Source organism: Peromyscus maniculatus, chromosome 15 (genome assembly GCF_049852395.1).
Source record: "Peromyscus maniculatus bairdii isolate BWxNUB_F1_BW_parent chromosome 15, HU_Pman_BW_mat_3.1, whole genome shotgun sequence".
Taxonomy (NCBI): Eukaryota; Metazoa; Chordata; class Mammalia; order Rodentia; family Cricetidae; genus Peromyscus; species Peromyscus maniculatus.
The window spans coordinates 14,398,163-14,411,515 of record NC_134866.1 but is presented as its reverse complement, the minus strand read 5'-3'; the positions used below and the strand labels follow the sequence as shown (position 1 = coordinate 14,411,515).

Genomic DNA, 13,353 nt, shown 5'->3' with positions numbered 1-13,353 from the left:
TTACAGATGGTTGTGAGCCACCATGTGGTTGCTGGGAACTGAACTCAGGACCTCTGGAAGAACATCCAGTGCTCTTAACCTCTAAGCCATCTTTCTAGCACCCCCACACACACTCCTTTTTTTAAAGAAAGGCTGTCCTGGAACTCATTGTGTAAACAGGCTGTCCTCGAATTCACAGAGATCCACCTACTCTTGCCTCCTGAGTGCTGGGATTAAAGGTGTGCACCACCATACCCTACTCTAGAAATTTTAACATTTAGAATTTGAAGTCATTTTAGCATATGAGGATACTGTTCTGAGATTAGCAGGAAGCAGAACATACCATAATATCAAATTGTGCTTCACATTTAGGTACTGAGATACTTGGTACTGATAAGTGCTTGCCTTGTTACTTTGGGGGACAGTGGCGGATGAGAACATGACTGGGACAACACTTGCTAGACCAGAACAGTTGGGGAAAATCAGTGCAGTCATCATGCAGGTATGATAAAGCAGAAGACGGTGGTGTTTTTATCCACAGGCTGGGGAGTGAGCACCAAACAGGCGGTTCCCAGCATGCACACCTTCCATCCCAGCACTGGGAAGCAGAGGCAGGGAGTTCCTCCTCCTCTTCCCCCTCCTCTTTCTTCCCCTCTCCCTCCTTCTCCTCCTTTTTTTCTCTTCCTCCTCCTCTTCCTCCTCCTCTTCCTCCTCCTCTTCCTCCTGCTCCTCTTCCTTCTCCTCCTCCTCTTCAGGGGAGGTGTGGGAATTAAGAGAACAAGAAATTTTAAAGCTAAGTTGTAGGACACAGGCATCAGTTTGGTTTTCTTGGGCCTGCTCTGCCCCCTGGTGGACGACATGTGTCTTTCTAGTCTCACAATATTCTCTCATGCTATTGACATTAAAATCAGAGGATATTTGATTCCTAGCCCTCCACATTATCAAGCAAATAGGAAAGGAGCCTGTTTGAAACCTGACAGGGTCTAGTGGTTCAGCCTTGGCTGACATCCCCAGCTGGCTGTGGTTGCGCCAGGCCTTTAAAGTTCCGGTCTATACCTCTTTGATCTCCATTTCAAGATTGTTCTGCTCCTAAACTACATTTTTGAAAAATTAATTTTTAAAAAAACGTATGTGTGCTGGGCAGTAGTGGCGCATGCCTTTTAATCCCAGCACTCGGGAGGCAGAGCCAGGTGGATCTCTGTGAGTTCAAGGCCAGCCTGGGCTACAGAGTGAGTCCCAGGAAAGGCGCAAAGCCACACAGAGAAACCCTGTCCAAAAATAAAGATAAAAAGCACATATGTGTGTGTGTGCTGTACCTGCATGAGTTAATGTGCACCACATGCGTGCATGCCTAAGGATACTGGAAGGCATTAGCTCCCCTGTATCTGGAGTTATAGGCTGGTGTGAGCTGTTAGATGTGAGTGTTGGGAACCCACCCAAGGTCCTCGCAGGAGCACCAAGTGCTCCTAACTTCTGAGCTGTCTCTCCAACCTCTTAAACTCTGCTTTTATTTTACCTTTTAATGGACACACTTTTGTTTCTTGAAGTGTGTCTCGGTGAGTGCTTGAGCCAAGTTTGTGTATTGGGTCAGAAAAGGACCACATGGCACAGGGAATAAGTTGTGACTCACATTAAAAAACAGATGAAGGGCATAGGTGTGGAAGATCTAGGGAAATGAACTACATGGAGAAAGCGCCTATCTTTATAAGCCTCCGAGAACCTTTTCTGTGGAGAAAATGAGGCTTGGACCTGGTGAGCGAATGACTGCGGAGATTTGAGCTTGAGTCTCTGCTCCCACAGAGTGGTGCTTCCCGCTGCAGTCATTATGTAAGGACTTTGTTTAGCTTACTAAGACCTTTGGACTTAATCCTTTAGACACTAGGACGCTTCTTCACTTGGCTACCAACTAGGAAATGATAGAAATTAGATTTGGTCTGATTTATATTTTGTGAGAATTGTGTGGTTTTTGGAATGCATGTGGTTCTGTAGCATGCTTGGCCAGCAGCTACAAAAGGGCCAGAGAGCTTCCATTTTGGGTTCTGCGATCTGCTCCGTAGTGCCTGAGCGTCTCAGTGTGCAAACAGATGAGAGGGCAGAGAGATAAGGTGTAAGGACCAGAGACCGTCGACACATGCATGGACCTAGAACACTGCCAGCGCCAATGTGTCCTGCGAGCAGACCGACCGGCCGGCATCCCCATGCATGGAGAGTCTGTGCATGCCGGTACCCTCTCCTGTAGGGGCCCGGCTCGCTTCCCTGTTGCTTTCCAGGACACATGGTGTCCAGCATCTTTGAGCCTCACCGCCCCTGGTTCTTTGACGTCTCCTTTAGGATAATTTGGCATCATGACTCAGGAATCACTAGTGTGTTACATATTGCGGGTGCACATTTGGTTCTGTGGCTAATTGAATCACCCTGGTTTCCCCTCAAGCTGACTCATTCTTTTTTGAAGCACGGTCTACCTGGTATTTCTCCTTCTCTGACCCTATCGTTTCTTCTATCTTCTCTCCTCCACCTTTTTCCCCCTCAGAGTTTCCTTGGTCCCCCAAATCCCCAGTCGCCCCCCCCCCCCCAGCAACTTCTCCAAGTCCTCAGGTATCATACCGCCGTATCTCATGGGTACCTCCAGGGTTGGGTTCTGAATGCTCATCATTTTCTCTCCAAAATATGTTCCTCCTCCTACCTTTCTCAGCCTGATTCTCCAGCTGCCCTCCCCCAAGACTGAGGTCTGGAAGCTACTCTGTTCTGGAAGGTTTCTGTTTACCTATTTGTCTGTCTGTCTGTCTGTTTTTGAGTCAAGTATGCTAATCTTAAGTATACAGTTTGGTGAATTTTGACAGATGTGGAAACTGTTGGCAACACCCAGGTCATCATACTGGTAAGCTCACTGGTACCCAGATCATTCCTGAGCCTCTGTCACTGACTGAACCCCCAAACTGGATCTGCCAGGGATCCTGTGCATGCTCCCTCCAGTCCTATGAACTCCCCCTCTACCTCTGTGTGTCAGAGGATGAAAACTTGGGTTTAAAGAACCTTGTCTATTTCAATCACGGAATTTTCCCATTAGTTTTTCTTGGCTTTTATTTGCTTGATTTTAGTCAGGGTCTTGTGTAGCCATCAGCCTTGGCAAAGATGACTTTGAACTTCTGATTCTCCTGCTTTTACCTCCTGAGTGCTAGGATTGTAGGTATACACCACCATACCTGCATTATGTGGTGCTGGGAATGAAACTCAGGGCTTTCTGCATGCCAGGCAGGCAACCTATCCAATGAGCCACACCCTCAGTTCCGCCTTTTGTTTTTGAAATTCAATCGGCGGTACCTGTCAGTTCACTGTGTACCTGTTAAGACATGAGGAGTCATTTGGCTGTTTCCTTGAACCTTTCTCCCCTAGCTTGTGCTCTACTCAGTCTTGAACGACTTCAGTGCCAGCCTTACACTAAGCAATAGGCTGTGCCTGGGCCAGGTATGCGAAGAGGGCTGTTAAGATGATTCCCATTACCAATGAAAGATAACTCAGCCCAAACTGGCTTGACTCACACATTTTATTATCTCAAGCACCATTAAGCAGGACAGTCTCTAGGTTCTTAGACTCAGCTGCCCTAAGTAGGCTTGTTTCTGGGTTCTTTGGGTTTTGCTTTTTTATCTCACAGTAGGTGTGGGTTTGTGGGTATTTGTTCTCTGCGGGAAGAACACATTTCTCCCTGTCTCTGTTTTGTGTGGAGACCGTGCCAGGACCCCCAGACCCATTGCCATAATGCTTTTTTTTTTTTTTTTTTTTGCCATAATGCTTTTTTAAAAATCTGGAATGATGATATCTCCTATGCTCAACCTGAATGCTTACAAAGAGGATGAGGTGCCTGTGGTGAGCCTGGACCAACAGATATTCCCTGAGTGCCCAAGACACCCAGCTTGACTTCAGGGATGTCTTATCACTTAAGTCATTTCTTCTTTTTATTAAATGTGCTTAATCATTCACCATGTTCCCAGTAGCATCCCTGCCTCCTTAGGGTGCCCCAGAACATGGACCCAGGGACTTCCACCAAGCACTTCCACCCTGCTGCCTCTGATGGCTTCTGTTGGGCTGTTGGGCTCTTTCTTACTTGCCCTTTGCTTCTGCTTTCCTTGGAAGTTTCGCTTCTTGCTTCTTCGATCATCCCCCACGCTCCTCACTGAACACTTACCAAAACTAGATGGGGCGCTCACCTCCAGATCTCTTTCGTGCTTTTCCGTCCCCTCTCTAGTTGCATCCCATGTACACAGGATCTGAGCAGCCACAAGCTAGGTAACAGCTAAGCCTGGCGATGGCTGGAGCCGATCTTGCTGAAGGGACCCTTCAGCCCTTCTAGAGTATTCTCCCAAGGGCTTTGCTCTTTAAGGTGATCTTAATGGACCCAGCTCACTCACCAGCCCTGGGCGGCATCATCCAGTACCACCTTACCTGGCTTCTGTGCTTCTGCTTCATTATTATCTTACCCAGAATCCTCCTGTTTTCTCTGTGGGAGTTTGCCAGACTCTTAAGGCACAGGGGAGGCATCCTTTGAGTCCCCCATCGGCCTCCTCTGTCTGAAATGCTCTGTTCACTTTCCCTTAGCTGTTACTAATGCACAACATCCACAGGACTTTGGAATCAGACACCCTAGTGTTCAGATCTGACCCAGGCCCTCAGCCCTTGCCTCTTTCCCTTGCAGAATCGCTGGGAGGATAGTCACGTAGTGTGGGTTTCATCCTTTCGTGACACTGGTGGTTTCATTCTTGAGCTCATTCACCCACCTGCACTGTGTTCCCACGCAAGCACCTGCTACTGTGCCCATTCATTTAACACCCACCCTCCTGGAGCCCAGTGAGCAGGTGGTGTTGGAGTGTTGGGGATGTGCTTGGGAACAAGACAAAATCAAGATTCTTGCACAGGCAGAGCTTCCCATCTTTGAAAGGCACCATCTAGCTCTGAGTCCAGCATAAGAAGCAGCATGTAGGAGGCCGGAAGTGGACCGGCCTGCAGGAGAAAGAGCTTCGGCTCAAGTTCTTTAGCAACATTGATTATGCGAGTGTCAGCGGAGGGCATGCATACGCTACAGCCGACGTGGAGGTCAGAGAACAACTTGTGGGAGTCGGTTTTCTCTCTGTGTGCGCCCAAGAGTGAAGTCAGGTCATCAGGCTCGGTGGCAAGCACCCTGAGCCATGAGCCTTCTTCCTGGCCTGGCAACAGGGATTTTGATCTCTGCTCTCCCTGGTGTTAATGGTGATTTGTTTTAAGGACGGTAGTTGTTTCCAGAATACTTGTCTTTCCTTAGAAACCCAAACCTGTGCGGTTTGTCTTTCAGTGGTGAAAGTGGGGCTGGGAAAACGGAAAGCACCAAGCTGATCCTCAAGTTCCTGTCCGTCATCAGCCAGCATTCTTTGGACCTGTCCTTACAGGAGAAGACATCCTGTGTGGAGCAAGCCATCCTCCAGAGCAGGTATCACATTGGTTTTCTTCCTTCCAAGTGATAGGGTTTGCTTTTCTTTTGGAATGGAGTAGCTAAAATTCGTCTATTTCTCTTCCTGGCTTGCCTGTTAGGATTCCTCAAGAGATCTCTGCTGCAAACCTTTCATCCCAGCCTGGGAGGCAGAGGCAGGCAGATCTCTGTGAGTTCAAGGCCAGCTTGACTTACATAGAGAGTTCCATAGAGATGACTTAGTGGGCCTTTGTCTCACCTCCCAACCCCCACCACTGACACCTCCCCCCCCAAATAAACAGTCTTAATATGTACCCAGCACTTTCTGGAACCTTCAGCAACACCTGCTTTGGCCGAAGCAGTTCCTGGACCCTCCTTTCCAGTTGGGCCATTCAGGCTGATATACCACGAGGTTTTGAGAAGCAGTCTGTCTTCAGCTGCCCGACTGCAAAGGACTCCAGTGCATACTAACCCACTTGCCACGTGTGGGCTTAGCCTTTATAACGAGGAAGGTGCTGTCCATGTGAGCAGAGTGCATCTTCTCAGCCTCAGATCAGCAGTAGTGATCCTTGGAACCCTGACAGAGGGCTGCGAGGCCGGGTGTCATCTACAGACAACTAACTTGGAATCTGATTTGTGCCTGGTAGGGTGGTAGAATTAGTAGAGACATTACAGAATCCCAGATACAGAAAGCTGTCTCAGGGTCAGCAACCTGCAGCCCTAATACAGTTTCCCGAAGCTTTTTTTATTTAATTGGGCTTGCAACTCAGTGGTAGAATGCTTGCTTAGCATATTCAAGATCTGGAGTACCAGGTATACACTCTCCACCCACATTCTTTTTTAATTGCAATTAAATACATATACCTTTAATTTCTAACCATCCTCTCACATACAGCTCAGGAGCAATGGTCATCACCATCCATTTTCAGACCTCTGCCTCTGCCTCCTGCAGCCTCCTTTGTAAATAATTTTCTTGGGACCCTGCCCTGCTCACTTGTGTTGTTTCTGGCTGCTTTTAAATGACGGTGCCAACACTGAGGAGTTTCAGCAGGGACCACATGCTCTGCAAAGCCTAAAACACTCTCTGGTCCTTTGCAGAACTTCCTGTGACACACTTGGTCTATCCTGACTCCATTTTACAGTTGGAGCTCATCCAGAATGTAAAATAAATTCTCTCCAGGCCGTGCAGCCGATGAGTGAAATGTCCAGAATTGAGGGCTCTCCAGCTCCTAGATGTGCGCCTGGGTTTTTCTGTGCAACTCCTGGGCTGTGTGTATTCGCCACGTTCACTTGTGCAGAGCTGAGCCACGTGGTCCCCTTAGCTTTGTGGCTTCCTCTTGAAGTGCAAGCATCTCCTTCTTCTCATTAAAGGGGATGTTCAGGAAAGCCCACTTCAGCAAATGCTCAGAGAAGCCGGCTCCTCTTTAAATAAATGGAGTCAGGCTGGGCCCCGCTGCACAGATTTGTGCAGTTTGTGAGTTTGAGCATTTGCCCTGGTTAATGCCCTGCCGTCCCTCCTCTGTTCACAGCCCCATCATGGAAGCTTTCGGCAACGCGAAGACAGTATACAACAACAACTCCAGTCGCTTTGGGAAGTTTGTGCAACTGAACATCTGTCAGAAGGGAAATATCCAGGGTGGAAGAATTGTAGATTGTATCCTGCTTCGTTTCATGTTCATCTTTGCGCTTGGCTCTATCAGTCAGTGGACACTTGGCTCACTTGTTATAAGGGCCCCCAAAGAGTGTGAAGTACTTGTTAACGCTAGTTCAGGCTCATTTTTGCTTTAATATTAGTGCATTTGTCCTGTTTAATGATTATTCTAAAAGATAAATGGCCATTTTTCCTATGTAAATATCACATATTATGCCTGTAGTCTAGCTTCATCATTTAATAATCTGTTTTCTGTTGCTGTGATGGAATGCCTGAACAGGTACTTGATAAAGACAAGAGGGGGGTTTTGCCCTTTTTTCTTCTTCTCAATAGCTTTGTCTTAGCTCACAGTTTGGGGGAGCTGGAAGTCCAAGGTCAGTCATTTTTTTCAGACTCTGGTCCAAGCCTTCCTAGCTCCGTTGTAGCATGATGGATGGTGTCATGGAGCATGTGTGAGAGATCACATGACGGGAGGTAAGAGGAAGAGAGAACCAGGATGGCTAGACTCCATCCTTGACTATTCTCAAGAAGCTGACATGCCTATGAGATCAGCATTAACATAACGTTTGTAACCTTGACCTAGCCACCTCCCACTGGGCCCCACCTCAGGTAAGGGTTCTGCCACCCTCATAGCATAGACCAAGGACTCTGTGCAGGGCCTTTGGGGCTACATTCAAGCCATGTCTACCCTGCAGCAGTCACCAAGCACTAGCCGTTTGCTGTAGCGGGTCCCATCATTTGGCTCATACACGGGCATTATGTCATTGGAGCTGAATTTAGGTGAAGGGGGTTTTGCTTTCTTTGATGTCCTTCAACACCAGTGGCAGCAATATCAGTGGACCGGGGAGCCACTACCCAAAGTCAAGACTAACCTCCTGCCGTGTCTGTTTTCTTCCTTGACTTGCCTTACTTTTCACATGAAGATTTATTAGAAAAAGTAAGTAACTGATTCAATTCACAGTTTTCCTATGATGACAATTTTTTAGAGATTGTTGTTGTATTAAATGGTGAAAACATTTTTTTTAATAATAGAAATTTGGTTTCTCTCCACAGAACCGAGTAGTGAGGCAAAATCCTGGGGAGAGGAATTATCACATATTCTATGCACTGCTGGCAGGGCTGGAACAGAGAGAGAGAGGTGAGTGATGCGCGGCAGCAGAGACAAGTGGGTGGCAGCCTATGGTCCATTTCAAACACATTGGGGATGGGGCGGGCAGCACAGGAACATCTTTGCCTTCCACCGAGTGCAATAAAATGCGTGCTGTGAGAGTACAAAAGATGTTTTGATCCGAGGGTCAAAACAGCAAAGGGAGAAAATCAAACTGTTTGTAATTAGTACATTTTTAATTTGATGGGTACTTGTGAGAAACGTGTAATGTAACATAATCAGCTTTATTTCAGTGTGTGTGTGTGTGTGTGTGTGTGTGTGTGTGTGTGTGTGTGTGTGTGTAAGCAAGTGAGCTTGTATGTTTGTACATAGAGGCCAGAAGTTGACTCCAGTGGCTCTCCACCTTACCTTCTGAGACAGGCTCACTCACTGAACCTAGAGTTTGCTACTGACACTGTGGTGGTTGACCAGTTAGCTCTGGGATCACAAGCTCACTATCCTACATGGCTTTGTATGTGTGTTCTGGACATTGAACAGTGGTTGACCAGTTGGCCCTGGGATCACAAGCTCACTATCCTACATGGTTTTGTATGTCTGTTCTGGATATTGAATTTGAGCTGCTTGACTAAGCCATCTCCATGGCCTACAGCTGTACTTTTGAAACATACCTAAGTAAAATTTCTAAAAGTTCATTTTTCTTTTTTGGTCCTACTAGGGAATGAACCTAGAACTTATGTGTCTTAAGCAAGTCCTTTTCCACCTAGCCATCTCTAACACTAAATGTGTGGCTTTTAAAAGAAAATAATATAGCAATACCCTCATTAACTTGTTTTTTCTGATCCTGTTTAATTTAATTGGTTGTTTTTAATTTGCCTGGATTGTTAAAAGGTAGCTTTATTAGCATCTTAGTGTGTGTTCATTTGGGGTATGGAATTATGTGTGTATTTTAGTTATTGAAACCACAATACAGTCCCCTGCATACTCAAGTAAGTACATAAGTATGTAAATTACAGTGATTGCTTCTGCCTTTGGTCAGCCAAGGCCAGCTGAGTACTGATGTCCCATCTTTCTTTGTCTTTCTGTAGAAGAATTTTATTTATCTTTGCCAGAGAACTACCATTACTTGAATCAATCTGGATGTATAGAGGACAAGACAATCAGTGACCAAGAATCCTTCAGACAAGTTATTGTAAGTTACTTATTTTATCTTTTCCTCATAAGAGTATGGATTCATTTTTGTTTGCAAGAAAAATAATTCTTTTTATAATGAAAACAGATATGATTACATTTGAAGAACATATAAGAATAGTTATTTCTTGCCCCTGTTAATCACTGGGAAGCCTGCTTTCCAGGCTGGAAGGGAATCCCAGGAGTCCTTTGCAAATGGTGAGTGACTGTGTCAATCAGGACAGGTGCGTGACTCTCTTGGAACAGCATGTTCAAAGCCTGTGCTCTCATTTCCTCAAAACAAACACCCAAAAACCCAGGGCTTTGCACCCTAGCAATAGTTCTCTGTTTTGAGGTGTCAGGTAGGGTTTCTTTTGGAAAACAGATTCATCATGGGGCAAGGTCACCACTGGTTCGTCACCCAGTCCCTGTAGTCTCTCCATTGGAATTAGTTCTGGTTGCATGGACAGTGCTGATCTTGACCCTGGCTCATGGCAGCAACAGTTGCTAACATCTCTCAGTTCCCACTAGGGCTTTGGACAGGGTGACTGCACTGAAAATAAGCCTGGTCACTACACGCCGTTAACAGCCTGCCTGACTGAGTGTGCCTGGCCATCACATCACAGTGGGCCTGTGTCTTTGCCAGAGTCCTCAGCTTTAGGACACAGTACCTATAGGGTTTGACTCACCTTTAATCATAATCGTGTATAAATACAGTTGACACAAGTGTGGGCATCCCTGTGTACCCACTACCCATGGACTCATATTTAACTGTCAGCAGAGGGGAAAGCAGTGTACTTAATGTATTCAGGCCTTTTGTGTTGCCAATTCCTAAACAATACAGTATAACAATATATATATATACACACACATATATATTTGTGTATATATATGTGTGTGTATATACTATATTGGGCGTTATAAGTAATTTGGAGATCATTTAAAGTATATAGAGAATGTACATAGGTCATGTATACATATTTATAAAGGAATTGAGCATTCTCAGACTAATGCCTACAGGGGAGCCTGGAACCAATCCACTGTGCATACATACCAAAGCATGCTTACACTTACTTTCTTGAACTTCACATGGACTCAGCTCTTAATGGCCCTGTCAGGTCATTAGAATGGTGTCTTCTGGGAGACTACAGAGCTGGTGAACAGCCTGCCTTTACCCACACATTACAGGGCTGGTGTACAATCCCAGACAGAGCCGCCAGCCAGCTCCGTCCTGCTTTCAAGGCACTTTAGCCTTGTCTTTGTAAGTCATTCGAAGGTCAGAAACTCTGATTATTCAGTGTGTGGTGTCTTCACCAGTAGGGTCTCACCATCCAGTTCCAGTATGTAACCAAGAGCAACAGTATTGTCCTCTAGTTCTGGGGACCCCTGAGGTCTTGCTACCCGAGAAGTGACATACAAAGAGGAATACCATGTGATTTCAAAATGCCTATCAATCACACATAAATTCTCATCCTGTGTATATAATCTGGATCAAAGTTGGAAATGGAATTCAAGCTTCATGTGATGGTTCATGCCTGCGATCCCAGCACTTCGGTGGCTGAGACAGAAGGATTGCCGTGAGTTTAAGGTCGGCCTAACATGCAGAAAGACAAAAATAAATAAATAAATAAATGAAGCAAAAAGGGGGAAAATGAAATTCAAAGCAGACGAGGCAGGAATGTGACCATCTTTCCTTTCTATGAAAAGGCACAGAAATGTGCAGAGTGATTGTGCTGTCTCTCAGTGTCTCTGTGTGTGTCTCTCTCTGTCTCTGTTCCATCTTTGTGTCTGACTCTAGCTCAGAGAAATCAAACCTGGGGCTGCACATGTGCCAGGCCTCTGAGCTACACCCCGCTGAAGACATCACTCTTTGGTGTATACACCTTGGAGGGAAAGGATTTGTCTTGGCAGTTGGATTTTGTGAAGTGTTCTTTAAAGTACCGTCAGCCCCCATATCTCTGAGACCCTCATGTCTGAAGATAACCAGATTCAGATAGAAAATGTGTTTAAAAAGAGGAAAACAGGTTGCGTCTACAAAAGTAATATGACGTAAGATCCGCTGCTTTACAGCATATGCCTTGAGTTTGGTGTTATAGGTAATCTAGAGGTGGTTTAAGTCCGCAGGGTGGCCAGGAACAGTGGCAAAGGTCTGGGATCCCAGCACTGCAGAGGTTAAAGCAGGATTACTGATGCAGATTTAGTGCCAGCATGGGTTGCTTTGTGAGTTCAAGGCCAGCCTGGGATCCATACCACACTATAAATAAAGTGTGCAGGATGACTGAACAGGTCCTCTGCAAATGCTACACAATTTTATATACAGGACTGAATTCAGCTTCTGTGGATTTTTACATCCGGGCTCCTGGCACTCCTCACAGGTACAACTGTGTTCTAAGCTGTCTTTCTTCGTTCTGTTACGGTCACACACTTTTCCCACTACACAGCCTTCTTCTCACAGTTCCTTTCTTACCGTCTTTGTTGAAGAAGCATGTGTGGAAATTATCACTCATCCTCATTCTTGATGAATCGAGGGAAAGAATAGACAGTTATCTAGTCTAGTCTTGCTGCAGGCCAGCCCATTCCCAGAGAGCTGTGGCCACCAGGGTGCATTGCCTGGGAAGACCGTGGATGCTGTTCCTCTCCCTTCCTCTTGGGGCATCATTTCCCCACACAAAACAGTTCCTTTCCGTGGGCTCCAAGTCAGTTTAGGGAGCTTGTCGTTCTTAATCCCTGTATTTAAGCTTTATGGTTACATTGAAAAAGCAAGTGTTGGCATTTGAAGTTTGATCTTATGACGAAATGATGTTTCATGTAAGAAGGCAGGGAAATTTGTATATAAAATCAGCATAATGTTCCTGACTAACGTATTCTAGTCACACAGTCTCTTTATGGACATCCTTGTAGATCTGTAAGTGTTCAATTCACAACTACTCATTAGTGTTGGCCCACTAGAAGTATTAATGAAAAATTAGCTGATCTTTACTAAGATCATAAATGTGACATTTTGCTATTATTATTTAACCATTTAATTTTATTCTAGAAGTTCTAAGCACGGATTTAAAAAAAAAAAAAAAGGTACAACTTTGATGGAGGAGGAGGAAAATATTCCTTCCTGGAAACAGCAAGATTTCCCTCTTCTCAAACTGATTGGGAGACATTTGAGAGTCTTTATTATGCACGTAGATGAAACCCCTTGTAGCAAGTGAAACCCGTCGTTAGGTATAACGTTTAGAAATACTGAAAAAATTGTTTCTTATATAAGAAATGAGGAGGGCAGGAATCAGCAATATGCATTACATGTATATAGAATCCCTTTATTTTAAAAAAGAAATTACTTTATATATCATATACATATAGCAATTGTAAGAGGATAAAAAAAAATTGAAGCAAAAGTATGTTCCAAAAGTGTTACTTTACATGGCGCAACTCTATGATTTTATTTTATCCTATACCATTCTCTGAATGTTATGTTTTCATAATGAACATGCTATCTTTGCCATGATTATATGATTATTATTTGGAAGGACACCTGCTTTTCCGCGGACCATAGGCTATGAATATGTGCTCAATGTCATAGCCAGTTTTAATATAGCTTTCAAAACTGGGCCATAAATGTTTCAGCTGAGATGAAAAGCTATTTCAAGTCAGAAGTAACAACTAATTTATTTTACTGCCTCCATCTGGCCCACCAGGATGGTGGCTGACGGAATGTGTGTGAAGTAGCAAGAGACTTTGATGCGTGATGGCCTGTTTGTTCTCTTCACAAATACTGGATGTTTACAGCATCCTTGGCTGTGGACCACCGCTAAGATTTGCAGACTTCAGAGACCTTCCTGCATGTACCCAGGGGTTTTGAGTGGTGTGTGGCCATAGTTATGTATCTGCAAATTCATTCTGTATGAATCAGGTTGTGTTAACTTTTCAAACGATTTTTTTTTCTCTCTTCCAATCTTGGAAAACTTGGGGGTTGTTGATGTAGAGAACAGGGAAAGGGTTGGGAATGTTGCTGATTTG

General features: G+C 45.1%; 1 protein-coding gene across 3 annotated transcripts in view; it reads left to right on the top strand.

The window, feature by feature from the left end:
* Myo10 (myosin X) overlaps window positions 1-13,353 on the top strand; it is a 174,390-nt gene that overhangs the window by 75,158 nt on the left and 85,879 nt on the right. Inside the window, exons 5-9 of one of the 3 annotated variants that reach the window (XM_042261382.1) lie at window positions 5,303-5,437; window positions 6,946-7,070; window positions 7,991-8,004; window positions 8,121-8,205; window positions 9,261-9,364. In XM_042261382.1, coding sequence (XP_042117316.1) covers window positions 5,303-5,437; window positions 6,946-7,070; window positions 7,991-8,004; window positions 8,121-8,205; window positions 9,261-9,364 — 463 coding nt within the window. Of the gene's footprint in view, window positions 1-5,302; window positions 5,438-6,945; window positions 7,071-7,971; window positions 8,005-8,120; window positions 8,206-9,260; window positions 9,365-13,353 lie in introns of those variants that run through there. The other 2 variants (XM_006981747.4, XM_076551713.1) reach the window with 2 other exon arrangements.